At 49.2% G+C, this 21,139-nt stretch overlaps 3 protein-coding genes across 5 annotated transcripts in view; 1 reads left to right on the top strand and 2 right to left on the bottom strand.

Annotated features, from left to right (window-relative positions):
* Nucleotides 1-208: 208 nt before the first annotated feature.
* Nucleotides 209-7,451, bottom strand: LOC134027134 (RNA polymerase II elongation factor ELL-like). Of its 2 annotated transcripts, none has more exons than XM_062470300.1 (12): nt 7,215-7,451; nt 5,705-5,749; nt 5,029-5,156; nt 4,792-4,955; nt 3,905-4,200; nt 3,556-3,680; nt 3,356-3,443; nt 2,727-3,126; nt 1,293-1,356; nt 1,009-1,180; nt 872-916; nt 209-765 (listed from the first exon to the last, which is right to left on the bottom strand). In XM_062470300.1, the coding sequence occupies exons 1-12, from the start codon at nt 7,350-7,352 to the stop codon at nt 655-657; spliced, it is 1,776 nt and encodes a 591-aa protein (XP_062326284.1). In that variant the 5' UTR covers nt 7,353-7,451; the 3' UTR covers nt 209-654. The 2 variants fall into 2 exon arrangements, with proteins under 2 accessions (XP_062326284.1, XP_062326285.1); XM_062470301.1 differs by lacking the exon at nt 7,215-7,451 and adding an exon at nt 5,976-6,069.
* Nucleotides 5,772-11,171, top strand: LOC134027135 (ankyrin repeat domain-containing protein 34B). Of its 2 annotated transcripts, XM_062470303.1 has the most exons (5): nt 5,772-6,052; nt 8,472-8,658; nt 8,848-9,030; nt 9,123-9,351; nt 9,517-11,171. In XM_062470303.1, the coding sequence occupies exons 2-5, from the start codon at nt 8,491-8,493 to the stop codon at nt 10,326-10,328; spliced, it is 1,392 nt and encodes a 463-aa protein (XP_062326287.1). In that variant the 5' UTR covers nt 5,772-6,052; nt 8,472-8,490; the 3' UTR covers nt 10,329-11,171. The 2 variants fall into 2 exon arrangements, with proteins under 2 accessions (XP_062326287.1, XP_062326286.1); XM_062470302.1 differs by lacking the exon at nt 5,772-6,052 and having other exon boundaries at nt 8,213-8,658.
* zgc:110158 (uncharacterized protein LOC553590 homolog) overlaps nt 10,637-21,139 on the bottom strand; it is a 19,773-nt gene continuing 9,270 nt past the window's right edge. The window contains 15 exon segments of the mRNA XM_062470304.1: nt 10,637-13,963; nt 15,162-15,263; nt 15,444-15,472; nt 15,659-15,737; nt 15,853-15,923; nt 16,122-16,176; nt 16,284-16,319; nt 16,420-16,465; nt 16,745-16,806; nt 16,909-16,973; nt 17,321-17,387; nt 17,518-17,577; nt 19,014-19,055; nt 19,057-19,098; nt 21,008-21,097. Coding sequence (XP_062326288.1) covers nt 13,793-13,963; nt 15,162-15,263; nt 15,444-15,472; nt 15,659-15,737; nt 15,853-15,923; nt 16,122-16,176; nt 16,284-16,319; nt 16,420-16,465; nt 16,745-16,806; nt 16,909-16,973; nt 17,321-17,387; nt 17,518-17,577; nt 19,014-19,055; nt 19,057-19,098; nt 21,008-21,097 — 1,017 coding nt within the window. The 3' untranslated portion in view covers nt 10,637-13,792.

The following is a 21,139-nucleotide window of genomic DNA, read 5'->3' as shown; positions in this document are numbered from 1 at the left end:
GTCATTTATTTAGCCAATCAGTACTGAGGTCGCAAATCGAACCGCCTTCTTGCGGAAGCGACTGAAGTTGAGCCGCTCTCTGTTTATCACATAGCTCACACTATAATGTTCAAGTCTCTCCGTAGAAGTTATTTACCTAATTTAAATCGATTTCCAGTTTAATTTTCCTAAGTAGGACAATCAGGTGGACAAACAGTAATACAAGGAGTATTTTATAACGTTTTAATACCATTGTTGTGTTGACGAACATTTTTAAGAGACATCAAAAGGCTAGATGCCAATGTAAGTTGGCAATGTAAAACACTGTGAAGGTACAGTAGATTAGTCCTATCATGCAGAGGTTCAATACCATCACTTCAAAAACATAAGTCTAATTTACAGTAAAAATTGATAAATACTAGTTAAAGGGATTCAGCTGACACCTTGGTATAAATATAGGATAAATAGCAAGTGCAGTCAGTAAGTCCTGGGGAATAATAAAACTGATGTCAACCAATACTGTAGATGTTCAACTCATGAGATCTCCTTTATACGACTCTGAAGGAGGCGAGGTGTCATGTCCCATCATGTTTACATATAAGTGGCTCTTCAGTTCAATTGTTCTGACTCTCTTTGATGTTTACTTTGGTGACCGCCATCCATGCAGGTCCAGAATCAGTTCTTGAGTTGTCTTTGGTCGTGTTTGGAGATTAGCCTCTTAATGTGAGCCAACTTGTTGTGCAGGTACTCACAGCGACGCCTGTCTTGTTTGTAGTTAGGATTTGACTGCAGGGATATGGGGAGGAATATATAATACAAGAGAGCATGGATATTGTTTTGAAATCCCAGTATGTACATGGAGATATTAAAGAAAATAGTGGGTAACGTTTACCTTTTTTATTTTGCGGTATTCTTGTACGATTTGGTTATGGAGGGTCTAAAAAGGAATAAACATGATATTAATGTACCACACCATGGTGGCACTTTCTGTTGCTGATTTTGTTCTCCTCATGTGTGTATGTGTATCACCTGGTATTTGTGCGTTCCGTGGTGCAGCTGTTTGAGCTGTGTGTCCAGCTCTGTAAACTGCCGTGTCACACAGTCGATACGTGAGTGTAAATCCAGGTAATCTTTGTACTCTTTGTTAAAGTCCTGCTTGTATCTCTGTCTCTGGTCCTGGTTACATATCACTGTGTACTTCCTACAGAGAGAGAGACATCATGAATGTTCTCATCAGAGTGTGTCTGTACACCCATGACTGTTATTGTGTAACTGAGTGTGAGTGTATCTAAATATAGAGATGGAATTCTTACAATAAGTAGTCTGTCATGTCATTGGCCGGAAGAACACTTGGGTTGAAGAACATTCCATTGTGCTCTATAAAGACAGAGAGTAACAGAGTGAAGCCGTTGATTAGTACACCGTCTGAGCCCTAGAGGTCACTATTGCATTACAGTTTTTCCACAATTGCTAAAACACATTTCTTGGAACTGTCACCCATTTTCTCAAAACTGTAAACCCCAAACCAAATCTTCCAAACTACATTTATGAAACCTCCGACTCTTCTGGCAAAATCAAAAACTCGCCCCTAAACCATTTAACTTGTGCTCAAAATCAAACAATGCTTTCAGCTCGTAAACACAGCAAATAAATATATAACAAAATGGAGCAATCATTAGACACAACACAAAAAAAATTGAGAACACGGCATCCAGGGCATGGAGTTACGTGTAAAGAAACAGGTGTTTATGTATACACAGTTTATGCATTTAGCAATAAAGAAAATATTACAGTAACCATCACAACTTAGTACTGTCAACAAAGAAAAACGGGGTAAAACCCCTCTGGTGTGCCGGATCAAGCCATGAAAACACTCCACACCTATGTCACCACAGGCCAATTCCATTGCCTGTAGGAGATTTACCCTGGTATGTGGGTTTAGGTCATAGACCTTCCACCACCACGCAGAGAAAAACTCTTCAATTGGTTTGAGAAAAAGGCTGTATGGTGGAAGGTAAACAGTTACAGTAAAAATGGCTGGTTGATGTTGAACTATTCTCGTACACGGGCACCACGGTAAAAGCTGACATTGTCCCAAACCACCATTAGAAACAAGTGTGAACAATTTGGAGTCATTGTGTTTTACAGATGACAACTGTGTTGTAGTTGTGTTTACTGTTTGCTGCCTGTGTTTACCATTTGTGCAACACAAGTGTATCACAGTGCAAAATGTTTTTAGTGAGTGAGAATGTGTTTAGTTTTGCAAAAAGAGTGACTGATTCAACACATTTTGTTCAGAAAATGTGGTTTAGCGTTTTAGGAACTGTGAAAAACTGTAATACACACCATTAATTAATCTACCACATAACAATTTTAAAGATTCAAGAAGTAAACTCAAAGCCAAGTAGAAACTATGTCTGAAAAATATTGTTTATGACTTCACATGTCTTGCCTATATTGCAAATCTGTTGCAACATTACTTTACTTCAGTATTACTACTTTACTATCTACTTACTTACTTCTATGGTTTTAGTCTGGTTACCCTTTTAAACTAATCTAAACTCTGTGTGAATGTGTCCTCCTGTGTCCAGTGAGCCATGCAGGTGAACGAGGGTCAAAGGGTGAATTAAACGAGTGTCAGATGCTGGTCATCTTGTGAACATACATTGCAGTGATCCACAGTTCTCCTTTACGGCACACGCCTGCCAAAGCATCTGAACTGTCCTTTATCTCCTTTCAGTACCCACCTTTGTGCTTCAGACTGAGTGTTTTGGCCCCTCCTCTTCCCTTGTCTCGGCCCCCCAGCCTCTCGTCTCCTTCCCTGTGCCGGCTCTTCCTACTGGGCCTGTTGCCGCCTCGACCTGGAGGCAGCCGGGGGGCGGAGCCTCCTGAACCTAACTCCCCGGAGGGTGCCTGTTCTTCCTGGGTCATGACCCTTGATGGTGGGTCAAAGGGGAGTTTTGAGTCAGACGAGGTCACACTGCTGTCGACCTTTGTTGCTATAGTAACCTGGACTCCATGACCTGCTTCTTTCCGATTGGACAGGCTTGTACCCTGTTTTCCGTTGGTTGCCTTACTGGACAGGTGAGAAATCCTTGGCTTCTTATTGGCCAGGGGATCTGTATATTCTTCTGCGATTGAATATTTCTGAGGGAGGACAGCGCACATCGTAGGTTAGTCTATCATAAACTCATCACAACCTAATAGAGCAGTCATAACACAAGGAAACAGAAAGAAGTCAAAATACATGCATAGAATCAACCCAAGCATCTCAGTCAGGCTGTGAGGCCTGGTGGCTGCAGTACATCCAGCTGTCTACTGTGGAGATGGGGGGGGGGGGGGGGGGGGGGGCAGGAAGGGGGATGGGCAGCCTTACCTGTGCAGGTGAGGAGTTGGGTGTGTCCCGGAGGGGGCTGACCTGGGTCTCAGGGACCGACAAGAGGTTCTGGGGCTGAAATAGCCTTCTGGACACAGCAACAGACATGAAAGTATACACATGTAAAGTCACTATAGTTCAAACTTGTTTGGTTTGTCCAACCAATTACCAATATGTGTGTGTGTGTGCGTTTGTTTTACTTGACCAGGATCCTCTTGAGGAGCTGCTGGTCTCCTGTGGTGTAGCCACCCCAGTCTTTCTGGAGCTCCTTATAAAGATCCTCCTTCAGGGTGTACGTGTTGTCTCTGCTGTTAAGCTGGCCCACCTACACGCAAACATTTGTTTATATAATAATGTAATGCATTAATCAATCAAACATTCATTGACCAATTTAAGACAATTGTTTACTCCATTCCATTTATCTTCCAGTATGTTCCATTCAAATGCAGTGAAGTGCAGCCAACCAAACCAAGCAATCAATTAACCAGCCAACCAACCAATCAATGAATCAATTAACCAACCAACCAACCAAACCCTCAGACCGCCCACCTGCAGCAGCAGTGTGTCCAGCATGTCCTTGTCCCTCTCGGTCAGTCCGTCCTTCTGCAACCTGAGCAGCAGCTCCGGTCTCCGGTACGGCCTCAGCCCCAGCAGGTGTGTGAGCCGCTCCCTCAGGGGCCGCTGCACCGACACCACCACCTCAGTCCCCTCGGACAAACTCTTGGGCTTGGACACACTCACACCCTTCCTCCTGGAGCTGGTGACCAGGACGGGCCGGGACGAGAGGCGGGACGTAGCGATGTCAGTCAAAGCAGAGGGCGGGGCTCGAATCTTCCCCTTCTTTCCTGAGAGAGTCATAAAGCACATCATGCAGAATAGTCATGAGTCACTCATTCCATGCAGGGGAAATAACATACTGATTTCAGGAAGAAAATTACCATATAAGGTCATTCGACTGAGTGAACTAAATTGAAACCTAGCCACAACTCACATTGAGTTGAACATTGACGTGAGTAAGAAGGATTCTTAGTGTCACTTCTTGATTTTGCTTACTATCAGAAATGGTAGGTGGATGGGGAACTTTCTACATCTCTGTCTGTTGACACCTCACATGCCAGAGATGAGTCGAGGCTGAGGGGAAATGGAAGGCTGCGGTGACGGCAGAGGACTGACTGGATGGTTTGGTTTCATGTGTTAGCTGGAGTCCCTGTCTGACAGCCTGCTTTGTAAACAGCTGTCTGATGCATCGCTGCCAGGAGAGTTGAGTCGGATGAGCAGGAAGTGGTTTTGCGGTCGCGCGCAACAGTGCAACCGAAAAACGCTACATCACTGGTTTGTGTTCAACCTAAAATGCCAAGTCACTGGTTTGTGTTTGTATTCAACGTAGGCAGCACTGTGTGTTCAATGTCTGCAGTTGTGGGTGTGTGAGGTGGTACCCAGGTAGCGTCCCCCAGGCTTGATGACGATGGCCCCCTTGCTGCGAGTCTCCTCCTCGGCCTGGGCCAGGCTCTGCAGTGCCTTGCAGTATGACTCGTCCGTAGCGTTCACTGTCAGCTTCCTCTGGATGACTCCCACACACGACAACTGCGCCTCGTCATCGCTGAGAGGGGAGAGATTCCATAAATGTCTTGAGTGTGTGTGCGTGGGTGTGTGTGTGCGTGTCAACCACTTACCTTGTGTTATGGTTGTGGATGAGGTCAAAGCTGCACTGTGGATTGTCCCGGCCAATGTTAGTCAGATAGAAGGTGAACGTCCTTAGTTCAACGGCGCTCTCTGTGTCTGTAGAAGGGAGGGTGATTTTCTACATATAGCAAGAGAGACAAACAGAATGAAAGGGAGATATATTGAGAGTGTGTGTGTGTGTGTGTGTGTGTGTGTGTGTGTGTGTGTGTGTGTGTGTGTGTGTGTGTGTGTGTGTGTGTGTGTGTGTGTGTGTGTGTGTGTGTGTGTGTGTGTGTGAGAGAGAGAGAGAGAGAGAGAGAGAGAGAGAGAGAGAGAGAGAGAGAGAGAGAGAGAGAGAGAGAGAGAGAGAGAGAAGAGAGGAGAGAGAGAGAGGGGAGAGAGAGACGAGAGAGAGAGAGAGAGAGAGAGAGAGAGAGAGAGAGAGAGAGAGAGAGAGAGAGAGAAGAGAGGATGAGAGAGAGAGAGAGAGAGAGAGAGAGAGAGAGTGAGTGAGGTGAGTGAGTGAGAGAGAGAGAGAGAGAGAGAGAGAGAGAGAGGGGGGCATGAAGGGGGTGGGGGTTGAAAGTGAGAGAGAGAAGGAAATGACAGAGAAAGCATAACTGATGGTTACAACATGGTATTAACAAGCTATTGTTCAATCAACCGAGTTCAGTGAAACCTGCTTACCCCTTGGTTGCCTGTGAAACAGATAGAATGCTGCGCAGGCAGGCCCTGGAGGATAAAGAGACATTAGGAGAGAAGAACCATTTGGAGAAAGGAAGAAGGCTCGGCATAGGTAGAAAGTCAGGTGGAAACAGACCGAGACAGATCAACACACATAGACAGGGGGACAAACAGTCAGTCGGACAAGCAAACAAAACGACAGGCAAACAGAGGGAGAGACAGACTGACACACAGAAGACAGAATGACACCTTCAGTGAGCTACGATGGCCTGACCTGGACAACCAGTAGGAAGCAGCTGACCCTGACCTTCATGATGCCTGCTGGAGCTGAGGCCTGTGCTCTCAAGCAGGGTAGGGGTGTGACTAGGAGTCAGGTGTTGTTTGCCTATTTATAGCTGTTATTAGGGTACTGTAGGACAAGTTTAGACACTAGGTATGTGCTAGCTAGCTTATGTTGAGTCAGCCATGTGTGTGTGTGTGTGTGTCCGTGTGTGCATATGTGAGTTTCAACCAGGTCAGGAGGCCTACTCTGTATTTCTGTGTAAACCATAACTTCATATCTCCTTCCCTTCCCGATATGAAACTGAACAGGGTGAGCTGACCTACTTGTCAGGGAGGGAACTGGATGTGTATTGTCACCCATGCCCTGGACAGAAACTGAGCCCTAACCTTCTTCTATCTCGATTACTAGGAATTATTAAGTAGAGGAAGTGGAATTGGTCGTTTCTTGTGCTGACTTCGCTCATATCGCACTTCCTGCTATGCGATGTCTTAATGTTGATCTGTTAAGTAATGATTATGTTTTTTCGTTTATACACATCTGATAATCTGTGTATTTTACTCCTGAACGTCTCGATCTCTTTTCCTCTGCCTGCTGGAAGATTTTCAAGCGTTTATAAAGTTTATGAATTTCGATTGGTCATCTTCTCTTATCCTGTTAGTCCGAACAAACACATAGTACAGAGAACAGATATGATTCATGGCAGTAATATCACTGACAACTCTGCCAGGTGTGGGGGAGGGTTGCCTACTCTGGCGCCACCTGGCCTTGGCATATCGCCAAAGCTGCAATAGTTAAGGCCAAAATTATTTTACAAGAACACGACGTCCTCTCAATAGAACCTCCTGGCATTCCTCGAGGTAAATGTACAGGATCCAGTTTGTCCATTAGCCTTCTGGGCATGTTTGTAAACACAGATCCCAATGGTGATATGTTAGCTACTTGATGATCTACTGATGCGTCTTTCATTGACTAAAAACGTTACATTCTACAAAAATCTACAGATTCATGTAAGATAGGCCTACACAAAGAGCAAATTAATTTAGATACGTGATCGTGCTGTCTTACGGCGACATATGATCATATATTAACTTTTATACGCTTCATAGAAAACACAACCAGACTATAGTAACCTACAGTTGGTCTTTTCTGTTTCTCGCATAAGTAGGACAATTAGATGTAGCCTACACCATGGGACATAAATCATTACGGACAGTCTCAAACTGGACCTACCTTGTTGTCTTCATAGTTGTCAAAAGCTCTTGCTGCGCTGTCAGTGAGTTTGACATGAAAAATAGAGATGTTAGCGCCATGGTTCAGTCTGCGAGATGACAAGCCGTAACATTGGTCTTCCTCCAATGTGTCCGCCATTTTCCAGTAAAAATAACCAATATGTCTCAAAAGTAGAGAGAGCAAAATGCTGTATAAAAAAATAGCAAAGGCTGAGCGGGCACGAGCAGCGTCAGATCATTGAGATCATTACGTCAGTGGGTTGATCTAGAGTAGCCATTTCTATTGGTTGAGTAACGAATAAATGGATTCGCCTTCATTACAGGTGTCTTTTCCCCCCCTCCCGTTACTCACATAACTCACACGTTATTTCTCTCTCTTTCTCTCTCTTTCTCTCTCTCTCTCTCTCTCTCTCTCTCTCTCTCTCTCTCTCTCTCTCTCTCTCTCTCTCTCTCTCTCTCTCTCTCTCTCTCTCTCTCTCTCTCTCTCTCTCTCTCTCTCTCTCTCTCTCTCTCTCTAACACACACACACACAATAAGATAATGAATAAAAGCCTGGGTAACAAGGCTGTACCACTATTTGACAAGATCAACACAATTCCATTTTTGACAATAAGTTAGTGAAGATCTCTGCCTCTCTCACACACACTCACTGTCACCCACTTTCTCTCTATTGGTATTTGAACACAGGTGGTGGTAAAGCCTGTTCAAAGCAGACTTCTATCGAACGGATCCCAGTCCTTTGTAGAGGGGCTTCTGCAACCAGCGACATTCACGACTTTGAACACCGCATCCCACGCCTGCCCTTAACCAGACATCAGATTCAGCAGACAGGCAGTGGGAAATAGCTAGTGAAGGTGAGAGGGGGGTTGGTGGATAGACAGATAGAGAGATAGATAGAGAGAGAGAGAGAGAGAGAGAGAGAGAGAGAGAGAGAGAGAGAGAGAGAGAGAGAGAGAGAGAGAGAGAGAGAGAGAGAGAGAAAGAGAGAGAAAGGATCCAGTATTTACTCTTGATGTGCTGTGGGCAGCAGTTGAAAGAGGAGCTTCAACAGATTTCAGAAATTCACCATACAGACAATACCCGAGTCTGGTTTGACCCATCTTTCTTATTTTGTACTGCCAGCTCTCCAACAACCTGGCATTTGTCTTGAAAATAATCTAAGTACGTGTTCGGCGAATGGCTGGATAGATATACTAGCTCTGGAGGACAGGCATACTGAAACCATTCTGACCATGGGGGACCCTCTTTCTGACTGCAGCCCCCTGATCGGCGCAGCCATGCTAGGGAAGCTGCGTCTGGTCCGCCTGCTTCTGGAGGGAGGGGCCCAGGTCAATGAGCGAAGCCCCAGAGGGGAGACCCCTCTCCTGGCTGCCTGTAAGGCCCTGAGAGGGGAGCCCACTGGGCCTGGGACAGTGAAGCTCCTCAGCTACCTCCTACAGAACCAGGTGAGTACCATTCAATCTTTTTTTCTTTCTCAGTCCTACTTTGGGTTCATATGTCGGCAGTCGGTGCTGGTTTGCGGAAAGATGAATGGCCTGTCTGTTTGTTTGTCCCTCCCTCCGTCCACCCATGCACCCCTCCTTCCCTAAACCCGTTTCATCCATCCATGGACTGACGATCGCTCTCCTGTTCAGGCGGACCCTAACGCACAGGACCGCATGGGTCGCACCCCTCTGATGTACGCCTGCATGGAGCGAGCGGGGGCTCAGGTGGCCTCCACCCTCCTCTCAGCCGGGGCTGACCCCAGCATGGAGGACTACTCTGGGGCCTCAGCCCTGGTCTACGCCATCAACGCCCAGAAGCAGGCGACACTGAAGGTCTGTTAGATTGTGTGTGCGTGTATGTGAGTCCGTGACTCTGTATCCTGGAGGGACTGATGGTTTGTGTGACGTCCACTCCAAACATGAAGGTGTTGGTGGATTCTTGCCATGCCAGTGGCCGTGACATCATCATCATCGCCACGGAGATGGGAGTGAGCGGCGGGCCCGTGACCCGGCAATACCTCAACGTCCCCCCGTCCCCCAACACGTCCCCCAACACGTCACCCGTCAGCTGCATGTCTCCCTCGGATATCATCCTCAAGACCGGGTCCCCTAACTCAGCAGAGTCGGAGAACATCTTCAACTTCAGGGGAACAGGTCAGGCTTAGGGGGGGATGTCATCGCCTTCTTTTTGTCCGTCGACAGCATTTGTAAGAGTGGGCAACGGCCTTTTGACATTTTGGGTGAATTAGCCCCTGCAGTAGCTACCTCAAAGACAAGCAGTTTAAGTAAACATCCTGATCTTTCTTTTCTTTTCACCAGGTAAGAGAGGGAGCACTAGTATGTTTAGCGCTGAGCCCAGTCCAGAGGAACGGCCTGGTGCCCTCCAACCCAGACAGAGAATGTTGTCCGAACCCTGGCTGGCCATTCACAATCTGGCCCGCCTGAACAAGGCTTATGAGGAGGGGCAGAGAGAGAGGAGCGTTCTGGAGGAGGGAGACGTAGGTCAAGAAGGAGGAGGGGACGATGGGGAGAAGGGGATCGAGGAGGAGTGGAGGAAATATGTTCATCCCCACCGAGAGGGAAGGAGGGAAAGTCGCGTAAAAGAGGGAGAAAGAGATGGAGGACAGAACCTACATAAGCACCTCAAGGACCGTTCTTCGGGGGCTTCCCGTCCACTCTTCTCCCCCACGAAGGAGTGCCAAACCCAGGCAGCGGAGGGCAAACTGACCCCGGAGAGGAAGTTAAACCCTGGCGCTTTGACCTCAGACAAAGCACACTCTTGGAAGAGCTCCGTGGACAAGCTGCCCCCATGCCCCTCCTCTCGCAGCCACGGTCGAAGGAACACCCTCCCCTCGCTGACGGTCATCCCACCCACCCTCCACCTACCTCCCCTCATCCACCAGGCCTCATGGACCTCAGACTCTCACCTGCAGATTCCCGCCCCGGTGGCCCCACGCAGAGGGCTGACGCATCCTGCTCACCCTCCCTCTCCTTGTACAAGACCTCCTCCAAGACCATCCTTTCTTCCCCCCCTTCCCCTAACCACCCCATGCTTCGCCCCCCCTCTACCCCTCTCTGGTGAACGAGGCAGGAGGTCTCCCCGCCGCCACTCGGTCCAGCTGGAGCAGTAGGGAGGGGAGGAGAGGAAGAGGAGGACCTCATGGGACCGGAGCGGAACAGAAGGCCTCTGCCACGTCACATGGCCATCTGTACACACAAAGCTTTACTCATGCACAGGGTCTTTTCCCGTGAGTGGGCCTGTTCTGTTTTCTTTGAATAAATGGTTTCTTGTGTGAGAAATTAGAGCTTTATTCTGGTCATTGGAGTATCTTTTATAATATGCACAGCAAATGACAAAAGGTTTGCCTTAAAATGTAGCACTGCATTTATACTTATGGAGGGAAGCAGCGTTTAGGCACTAAAAGAAACATGTCGCGGCTAAAAGGAGTGAAGTCATTTTTATTTGTTTTTAATATGTATCTACAACAAGGGGGACACAGGCAAAAACGACTGGCGACTTCATGGGGAAAAATAAAAGAAAAAATATGGAGAAAAAAAAAAGAATTACATTTATTATCGATGCATTTTTTCCCCACCTTTTTTCAATAAGCAACATTTTCTGTCTAAAGAAACTTTACAATATAAAGGAACATACAAAGAGGAACCTCTTATTTTACTACACAAGACATTTAGGATCTGAAACTACCCTAACATGAGATACAAAGCACCCACCAGGACAGCCTGCCTCATATTCAATACTGCTTTGTCGTCAGAGGAAAACGAGGAACAGAACAGAAAGAATCTTTCCTCACCCCGTCCTTCCCCCTCCCCTCAACCCTCTCTCTGGCCATCCCCCTGAATGTTACAGTATTATACATCAGCACGATAGAAATACAGAAATGATCAACGGTGTGACAGATTTACTTACAGAACAGGAAGAGAGAGAGCGAGAGATAGAGAGAAAGAAAGAGAGAGCGCCAAAGCAGAAGGACTGTATTCTATACAACAGCATGTCAAAGTACAGGACGGGAGAACCAGAGCTCCGCCCTTCTCTATCAATAAGAACAGCCAATGTTACACTTCTTGTTTTGATTGTTTTTTGTCTTTTTTTTTTCCTTTAAACTTTTTTTTGTTTTTTTAATACCCCCGCTTTAAATAGATAAAAATCCTTCATAGTAAAGACTGCATCGGGGGTGGTCCCTGGTGGGCATGTGTGTGTACACGTGTGGCCTGCCTTACGGTTCTGGTGATCCGATGGACAAGAGGAGCAGTTGGAAGGCAGCCGCAGCACGACCGCTAACCACCAAAGAGGCTGATTCTTAACCCCCCCCCCCCACACACACACACACACACCTCCTCCCCCTCACGGCTTCTTCTTCCAGGACAGGAGTAGTCGTTCCCCCTCACTCTGCACCTCCGACAACGGGAGATCGAGGACGAAGAAAAATACACGCTTGTCTTCGTAAAAGGAAAGGAACCCGCTTCGTCTACAGTGACTTTCAGTGTGGGACAGGGAGTTAGCTGAAGGTATTTCAAATAGCATCCTCATCATACCTATGAAAACATGTGTGGCCTCCTGTACTCGAGTGCCGTGAGGCCCAGGGTACCTGAGCAGCTGGGAACAACAGGTTTCCTCACCATACCTGTTGTCATGACCGAGTTCAACAGCAATGCAGTGAAGACACACTGTCAGTGTCTATGAACAGTAACGCAGTTGCCTGAATCATTACATCTCTGATCAAGTTAGTTAGTTGTGATTGAAATATCAAAACATGTCAATGATATCAAAATGCATTTTACAGTATTTACAAAAAAAATACAAATCAAATTCAACCCAAAACATATGGAGAAGTTATAAAATCAGAGAGCAAGAGAGAGTGTGGTTGTGTAGACTGGGGCTAATTGGGAGAGATGGATAAGGACGGAGGTGGTTTTTTCAGAATCAGGAAGGAAGGTCTTTGCAGTCACCATAGTGATCAGCGCCACAAGGGAGAAAGTCTTCCCCCCCCCTCTCAGGGGTGACAAGTCTTGGCGCCTGACAGAAAGAAGAGGGAGCATGGCCCCCTTGGTTAAACCAAACAGCCATTCCCCCCCACCCCCCCACCCCCAAAAGGTCCACCTGGTGATTCTGGACTCAGTCCACCAGCGTGCAGCTTGCTCAGCAGGTGAGGTGTCCACCTCAAGTCTCAAGAGTACGTCCACGTCGAACCGGAAACAGCCCCGGTGCTAGTCTTGGGCAAAGCTGGGGCACACTTCTAAACCTCCCCTACCCCCCCAGGTCGCCAAAGAAGGGAGGAAAATCAAAGAAAAGACACGGGAGGAGAAAATCGAGTCGGGAGGAAATGAGAATACAGCCGGTGAGAACAGGCTGTGACAGAGCTGTACGGGACCCTGATGACTCTGAAGCCTGGTTCCTACTACACGCCAACAGCGGGTGAGCCTGTGTACAGCGGCCTGTATCTGCGTGCTGTTCCCAGGTCAACCAGACCTGTGACGTAGGTCATCGGGGGTTTCCAGTACGCGTGCTTCTCATCCACGGCCCGTACCTGTTGCGTGTATTCAAACGAGACTTGAGGAGGTACTTCATCAGAGTATGTACAAGTACACATTTGTATTTTGCTACACACCCTGGAGTCAGTGAACAGTGATGCCAGACAGTAAAAGTACAAGAACTCACGAGGAAAACTAAATTCGATTTAAAAAAAAAGAATAAAACAAAAACAAATAAATAGCTTTAACTTTAGCATGTTGACTGCGTGGGAGCAAAAAGTCCGGAAGACTTTTTCTCTCGTTCAGATAATCAAACAAGCCCATGATAAAAAAAACACCACAAACTCTAAAATCAGGTAAAACATATGAGGACACCAGGATGGCCATCTAAGTCAACAGTACCATGATGGCGCTAAAGGGGTCACTATGTCCACAGGCAGGATATACGCAGTCCTATGAAATACGTACTGTATGTGATCTGATGTGTCCAATCTTTAGATGTTCGATGTGCGGCTAATCAAATAGAGACTCGGCAGTGTTCTATAGTGACTACAGAGGTCATAACAGAAGCAGTGCTGTGCATTCTGCATGTGAATATATATATATAGTGTTGGCGTGTGTGTGTGTGTGTGTGTGTATCTGTGTGTGCGCTTATCCTAGCAACACGATGGTAATGTGCCCTTTAACAAAAAAACAAATTAAAACCTAATTTTAAAGCGATCTTGATCATCATACCAATACTCATAGCACAATAATAAAAATAGCAATGATACAATACATACAGAGAGAAAAGGAAGAATGTTCCATAAATCAATGAATTAATCACAAGACCTCTGTTTTAAATGTACACACAGAGAGAGGACCCGTGGGCAAGAGACTGTTTGCCCTGTCCCAGCACCGGATCCTTTAGGAAGAAAATAAAAACAATGAAACCATAAACAGAAAAGCAAAATGAAATCCATCACGGTTGAGAAGCTTCCAGGTAGCTGCTGCCAACCTCCCACCACCACCCCCACTATCGAGTCCTGGGGGGGAGGGGGGAGGGGGGGTGAAAGGGGGACTTATCGCGTCTCTCCTCCCATCTCACTCCCTCTTCCTCGTCATCTTATTGTCCAGATCCTGACAGGAAGCCAGGGAGGCAGGAGGCGTTGTCAGAGAGGAGGTTCTTCCTATGGCTCTGTAACTGTTTCCTGTTTACGGCGGTGGCCATCTTGCACGTCCCGGGACGCCCTGCCTTTACTAGAGTCCCAGCATGCTCGAGGGCTGTCCCAGAAGGCTGTGCAGAGGAGCCAGTTCCAAAGGTGGTGGTGGGGTCCAAAAGGTGAGAGCGGGGGAGTGGGGGGGTAAGGGGGAGGGGGCAGAATGAGTCCAATCCCAGGTGAAGCAGAGGGAGAGGGAAAATCAGGTGGAAGGGGTTCAAAAATAAAAGGACAATTAAACCCCCCCAAAAAAGAAAATAGAAAAATAGAAAACAAAAAAGAAGAAAAATAATAATAATCACACACTCATCGTCATGTTGGGTGAATACTGAAAAGAGAGAAAAGGGAAAAGAGGGAGGGGGGGGAAAAAGATGAGTGGATATGCCAGTGACATCAAACACAACAGCTTATTTCCAAACCCTGGCCATGCTGAGCTGCCCCGCTCCCAGTCAAAACTTCTCCTTCACCCGAAGCCTCCCCAAACTTGCTCTTGGACAGCTACTGTCCAGCGGGTCTTCTTCACTCAATAACTGGCTAGTTGATATGCTTTACCTGGCTAGATACAACTGGTTACAGAAGGGGCAACGCTTCAGGACCAGGGCTGGAGAGGCCTGCTTCCAGCATACCTGACCCAGGTAACCTCCACTTGGCTAAACATGCTGTTAGGGGCTAGGTTAGAGGTAAAGCCTGCCGCCCTCCAGAGCTTGGGATAAAGACTGCTGTTATACTGTACACAATGCCAAGAAAACTGTATCCCGCCAGCCCTCCTCTTCCCTGAAGGACGCTTCCTGCCTGTGCAGCAACGCGAGTAGTAGAAAACTGAGACTAATGCAACACAACCCAAGTCGTCTGTGCGTGTCTCATAGAACCAAGCTCAGGGAATATATGAAATACTAAAGAGACTCTCTCCCCATACAACCACTGATGAGTGGAAGGAACTGAACAGGAAGTGGTTTTGTAGACACCCCCATCAGAGGTCAAGGAGATGAGGGAAGATGTTAGGAAAACTACTGGGATGTGACCAGACTGCAGGAAGGGAAACAAAGAGACATTGGCCCAATTCCAAATCCAAATTTAGCCTCTCAACCACAGACAGTTCAGGACACCAACTCAATCAATACCGTAGGGGTAAGTAGGAGGCATAATCACAATGTTATGAGACCGGGTTTTGGAATGGAGCCAAAAGCTCTTGTTTCACTCTGCGTTTGTACACAGGCCAGAGGTTAGGGGGCAGGTTGCCGAGGGCGAGAGCTAGCGTTAGGGACCTCTACTTACACTTTCACTTTGGAATGGGTTCAGGAAGTTACCGCCCATCTCGCCGTCGTCTCGTGGCGTGCCAGGCGGGTTGTTCATTCCCGCCATGTTGTTGGGAGAGTTCTGGAGGGAGCGACGGGGAGGGACAGAGATAGATGGAGGGAAGAGAGAGATCATTAAGTGATTCTAACGGATCAATAACAGCCTCCACAAAAAGCCAGTCAGTTGGAATCCTTTTCAGTTTGAACAGGGATTGGGGTCAAGTTTGATCAACACGAACAGGGGATGACATTTGGTATTCACCTTTGGCAACCCGTCCATATCCCCAGAACCTGGGAGCGGAGAGAGAGAGAGAGAGAGAGAGAGAGAGAGAGAGAGAGAGAGAGAGAGAGACGGAGAGAGCGGGAGAGAGAGAGAGAGAAAAAAAACATGTTAGAGAGATAAAGTGCCTTAAGTGGGATTTAAACGAATGGCCATTCTCCAACAATGTGTGTCAGAGGTCGCTAGACTCGACCCACCTAGTGACCCATTCATGTGGTGTGGCTCCATGGCTCCCATGGCTCCCATTGGTCCATCCGGCCCTGGGCCCATAGGGAACTAGGAGGGGTAACAAGTCACAACACCCTCGGTTAAAAACACTATGCGGTCTCGGGGTGATGATGTCATGAACACGGATGCTGATGTCATATGGTTTGGCGTTAACGAGACTCACGTTGGGCCGGTTGCCACCGGGTCCGATGGGGTTCATCATAGTATATATGTTTTCACTGGAGTTAGTCGAGTCTGGAGGGGAGGGAGGGCTGCTGTTAAAAACCAAATACAGCCCATAGCACCTGGCCAGCAGATTGTGTTCATTGGCTACATACTAGAACTATAATGTGGTTGCAAAGAGACAGAGAACAGGTGATCCAAGCTTTGATAGTCAATGGGGGAACTATAAATGCCTTTGTTAATGTATGAGGACATAGATAAGTGACGCACCACCTGGGCTGGGCATGATGGGAGTTCCTGGTGGACCTCCTCCGCCAGGAGGACCCTGGGAAATGGAGGCACACAAAAGGTCAGGCAACGTTTAAGGACACAAACATTTCCGAGTAGCATGTGTGGTTTTGGTTCACTGACGAGTTAGAGATGACTCCTTACCACATAATTGCCGGGAGAGGAGGAGGAGTATGCTATCTAAAGGGGGGAGGTGGAGAGACAAAAAGGGGGATTAGCAAAGGTGGATCAGTCACGGTGGAACTACCGCTGAGGAACCCACCAGAACAAGGGGACTTACTGAGTTAGCATTGGGTCCTGGCCACGGCCCTCTTCCTCCAGGTCCCCTGAGAGAGAGAAGCATAGGGGTGGAGGGTTAACACGAGAGAGAGAGAGAGAGAGAGAGAGAGAGAGAGAGAGAGAGAGAGAGAGAGAGAGAGAGAGAGAGAGAGAGACAGACAGACAGACAAAGAGGAGGGAAACAACTAAGCAAGAGGATGGAAAGGGTAGGACACGGAGACCAGAACAATTCAAACAGGGGAAATAAAACCCGGTGTGTGAGGGCCGGCCTACTGCTTCCACACGGAGCAGCATGGCCGGCAGACAGCGGGTGGGGTCAGACTTACATGTTCATTCCCGGCATGGGACCCCCCATGGAGTTTGGAGGGGGCCGCATGCCTCCATAGTTCTGCAGATAGAGAAAGACAGCGAGTAAAGACACATTTTGTTCTGGTATTTTCTGTGTGTGTGTGTGTGTGTGGGCTTGTATGAGCGTGTGCGTGTCACCAACCTGTGGTCCCATGGCCATTCCTCTGGGGGGGTTCATCCTCATGGGGCCGCCCATGTTGGGATGTCCTGACGTGAGGGAGATTAGAACACACATTGATGCTACCACACACACGCACGCTCTTATAATCTGCATATGGCCAGTTTCAAACTAAAGTCAGGAATTAGGGCGACAGACAGACAACAGTTTAATCTAATCCCATTATCTGAACTCCCCGTTTTCATTTGCAGTCTCACACAGAACCCCTACAACTCCCCCCCCCACCCCCACCCCCCCCGCCCCCATCCACCCCCCATCAACCTAAATGAATCTCCCTGTGTCCGAGGCCTTGGCTCTGCCCCAGTCCCCTGATCTGTCCCAGGTGTTCATCCCTCCCCCCCCCCCCCCTCCACCCTCTCTGCATCCCATGCCTCACCTTGTGGTCTGGTGGGATCCAGACTGTTTGGCAGGAGAGGCTGGGAGCCAGGGATGCCCCCCGGAGGCTGCCAGACAGAGCGAGACACACAGAGAGGGAGAGACCGTAAGTGAAATAAGAGGTCCAGAGGTTGAAACGCGTGAGTCGTGAGGACTACGTTGTAGAGGTGAAGCACAACATGCTTCGCCCGTCTGTACCTGATTTGGCATTCGGAGTGAGGGGCGGGGTCCACCTGGATACCGTGGCGACATGAAAGGCTGCTCGAGAGGGAGAGAGAGATGTGTGTGTGTGGGGGGGGGGGGGGGGGAGTACAGAAATATAGGGTGAGGGGACAAGAAAAGAGTCTTCATTAAATGCCTTAATTCCATTTGAATTAGGAATCTAAATCATTACATTGAATTCTCGAGAGCACAAACGGTGAACACCAGTGGATGGCGATGAGTGTGGATGAGGAATGAAGGACGAGAAAAGGGGGGAACCTCTACTCTGCCCTCCTGTGAACGTTCTGTCCCATCCTAACACACACACACACACACACTTGGCTCTCCCACCCACATGGGCAGGTGTGTGTGACTGGGCGGCCGGCCTGCTCACACTGTGGTGTAAGAAGACTCCGCCTGCGGTCTGCCTCGTGTCACCGGGAAGCGTGTCAAGCTGCGCTTTCCTTAAAAACCTTCCGATGGCATTCGTCTCCTCTCCGTCCCCCCCTCTCCCCCCCCCTCTCTCCCCCTCTCTCCCCCTCTCTCTCTCTCTCCCCCTCTCTCCCCCTCTCTCCCCCTCTCTCACACACACACACACACGCGCGCCCGACGAGTAACCCGAGATCGCAATCATGTAGAGGCTGCCTCTCACTGCTAATAGGCGAACGGTTTAGTTCCGCTGTGTGTCGGGCCGGTGTGTGCGCGCGCATGTGCCGATTCCATGGCTTTAACAGAGGAAGGTGCGCCTTGCGTCGTCTTCCTGCTGTTTACGGAGCTGCTCGCTATCCTAACTCTTTCTCTCTGCAATGCAATGGGGCCTGTACTAGTAGTGTGTGCTTTGTGAGAATGTGTGTGTGTGTGTATCGCATTTGTTCATCCACATTCCCTTGTTTTATTTATGAAGCGTTGGTGGGGTAGACAGCGGGGGAGGCAGAGTGTTTGTGCTACTGTTTGTGTGTGTGTGTTGTGAGTGTGTGTGTTGTGAGTGTGTGTATTCTGAGTATGTGTAGGAGTGGCAGATTGGAGGCCGAAGCTTCAACCCCCTGAAGCTGCTCCTGGGGAGAGGGGGGGGGGGGGGGGAGTGAATAATTTATCCCACACAGGGAGAGCCGTGTCTGGGCCAGTGAGTTAGAGCACATCCTGCTCCCTCTGGTTAGACGAGCAACATCTGAAGGAGCAGGTCTGGAGACAGGGATATATCAAAGGGGGAGGGTGCTCGTCATAAGGGCTGGGAGTCAAAAGACTTACCCGGGGATTACTGCGCGTGTTAGTGAGTGTGTGCATGGGTGTGAGAGAGAGAGAGAGAGAGAGAGAGAGAGAGAGAGAGAGAGAGAGAGAGAGAGAGAGAGAGAGAGAGAGAGAGAGAGAGAGAGAGAGGGGGAGAGAGAGAGAGAGAGAGAGGGGGGGGGAGAGCTGGAGAGTGAGTGGTGAGTGAGTTAGTGGGACAGATGAGAAGGAGGATGAGACGAGGTGTGCGAGTGTGGGTGTCTTACCTGTCCGTGGGGTCCCATCATGGGGTTGCTGGGGTTGTGAGGGGGGGGGCTGTGCGTGAGGGGACTGCTGAGAGCCAGGAGGTCCCTTTAGGAGAGAAGAGTGACGTCAGAGAGAGAGGGGCCAATGGGGGTGGATGGGGGGGGGGGGGTTACACCTGGAGGAAGCAGCCAATTGAAACATAGGAAGGGGGGAGGGACAAGAGGAACTAGCCAATGAGGCCAGAGGAAGAAGGAGACGATGCTTGATGAGGCAGTCGACCCCGACTGACCGATCGATTGGTGTGAGGGGTCGTCTGGTCAGGGTTCGCCTGCAGCTTCCTTCCAGAGCACCAACATGCTAAACATATGTGACCTAACCAGGACAAAGTGGGGGGCCACAGGTGGAGGGACCATGGATTTATTTGGTAAAATGTTGCAATAGGGGGGGGGGGGGGGGGGGGGGGTGGAAAAACTGAGAAAAACTCTAGGGCTCTAAAATACATGTAGTTCAGAATTGTACCACATGGGGGCAGTGTTGCCAAACACTGCATCAGTCCATGTTAACCAGCAGAGGGGCCCTATCTCTGCACAGAGAAGTGCATGTGCGTGTGGTGAGTCTAGTCTAAGCACTTGAGCCGGCCACTTTTTTTGGTGTAGCGCGCGCGTGTGTGTGTGTTTACATGTCAGATTGGGAACGTCGCTGCTTCTTGGTGACTTTTGCAACAGACAAGGTGTAGAGGACAGACTCAAGTGTGTTTGGCTGCGTTTGTGGTCTCAGACCCAAGTCCCTTTCTCATCCGCACACGTCCCTCTCTCTAACACCTCACTGCTTCCAGGGCTCAGTCAATGGTGCATGTTCACCCTCACCTCTCCAACCCCCCCGCTGCTGAAGGGTAAGACGAGCCATGACAAGGAAACCGCAAAACGTGGAGCTGAACAATAACAGAATATATGCAGCAATTGGAGAGAATGTAGAGAAATAAAGAAACATGTACACACACACACCTCCACCCAATCTCTCTCCCCCACCAGTGATATAAATAGCACTTCCGTGTGTCTCCCTTCACCATTTCTTTCTCTCTCTCCCTCTCTCCCCCCCCCCCCCTTCTCCCCTCTCTGCTCTCTCGCCCCTCTCCTATAGTCACACTCACTCGCTTCCTCTCTCGCTCTCTCATTGCTCACTATCTCTGTCACACTCCACACTCCCTCCCTCCCTCCAACTCTCTCTCTCTAACCAAGCAAACAATGCAGTGCTAGCCACAGAAACAAACACACGCAGGCCACAATCACGGCCACACTGATCCCTCTCTTTGCCCCACCTCCCCCTCTCCCCCTCTCCCTCCCTCCCTCCCTCGCTCTCTCTCTCTCCCACTCCTCTATGTTCCACCTTATCATCTCTCCTGCCAAATGCCAGAGCTGTCCATCACAGAAACTGCGAAACACGCCGTCTGGCTCACCGTGCGGGCGTGTGTGTATGCGTGTGTGTGTGTGTGTGTGTGCCGACGTCTCCCTCCATTGCAAACTCTTCAGACAATTACCTCCCACACTGAAGCCTTGCCTCCCGCTCACACGACCGGGCAGAGGAGGGGAGGATGCAGGTGGTTGGCAAAAGGTGGATGAACACATGAGAGGGGGTGAAGGAGGGAAAGCAAGGGGGGGGGGGGAATGACGGATGGCGTGAGAGAGCCCGGCGAGAAACGCCTCCCCCCCCACCCCGGAAAGAAGGTAGAGAGGGAGGGAGGGTGCCAGGTGAAATGAGGAAGCGAGGGGGACTGCAGACAAAATGTGCAGGGGCAGCCGTCACTGTTCCGGAAGGAGCGGAGGGGTGAGGAAGGGGGTGAGACGGGTAAGGGAGTTGTGAGGAAGAACCTTCCAGAAGAAGAACAGAACCCTGCAGCTCTCCCTCCCTCTCTCTCTCTGGTGAGGAGGAGGGCTGGTCGGAGACGGAGAGGAGGAGGAGGGGGGAGAGAGAGAGAGGGGGGTGGGGGGGGGGTGAGGGAGGTTGTAGTCCTTACCTGGAAGAACCCGGGGGGCATGGGGCCACCAGGCATGCCATCGTTGGGAGGCATGTTCCCCATCACTGGGCTGGGCGCCGCAGCGGCACTCTGAAAGCACACACAGACACAAGGAGACGTTTGACTTGGGTT

The sequence above is a fragment of the Osmerus eperlanus genome, chromosome 9 (assembly GCF_963692335.1).
Source record: "Osmerus eperlanus chromosome 9, fOsmEpe2.1, whole genome shotgun sequence".
NCBI lineage: Eukaryota > Metazoa > Chordata > Actinopteri > Osmeriformes > Osmeridae > Osmerus > Osmerus eperlanus.
This window is presented reverse-complemented; position numbering and strand designations above follow the sequence as displayed.

What these genes read in the sequence shown, in the direction of transcription:
- LOC134027134 (XM_062470300.1), bottom strand. Translation starts at nt 7,352, where the DNA reads ATGGCGGACACATTGGAGGAAGACCAATGTTACGGCTTGTCATCTCGC. An exon ending in TGGACACACTGCTGCTGCAG is followed by an intron (nt 3,681 to 3,904) that starts GTGGGCGGTCTG and finishes GTTTGCGTGTAG; the next exon opens with GTGGGCCAGCTTAACAGCAG. An exon ending in CCAACTCCTCACCTGCACAG is followed by an intron (nt 3,127 to 3,355) that starts GTAAGGCTGCCC and finishes GTCCTCCCTCAG; the next exon opens with AAATATTCAATCGCAGAAGA.
- LOC134027135 (XM_062470302.1), top strand. Translation starts at nt 8,446, where the DNA reads ATGGGGGACCCTCTTTCTGACTGCAGCCCCCTGATCGGCGCAGCCATG. An exon ending in GCTACCTCCTACAGAACCAG is followed by an intron (nt 8,659 to 8,847) that starts GTGAGTACCATT and finishes TCTCCTGTTCAG; the next exon opens with GCGGACCCTAACGCACAGGA. An exon ending in AGAAGCAGGCGACACTGAAG is followed by an intron (nt 9,031 to 9,122) that starts GTCTGTTAGATT and finishes CCAAACATGAAG; the next exon opens with GTGTTGGTGGATTCTTGCCA.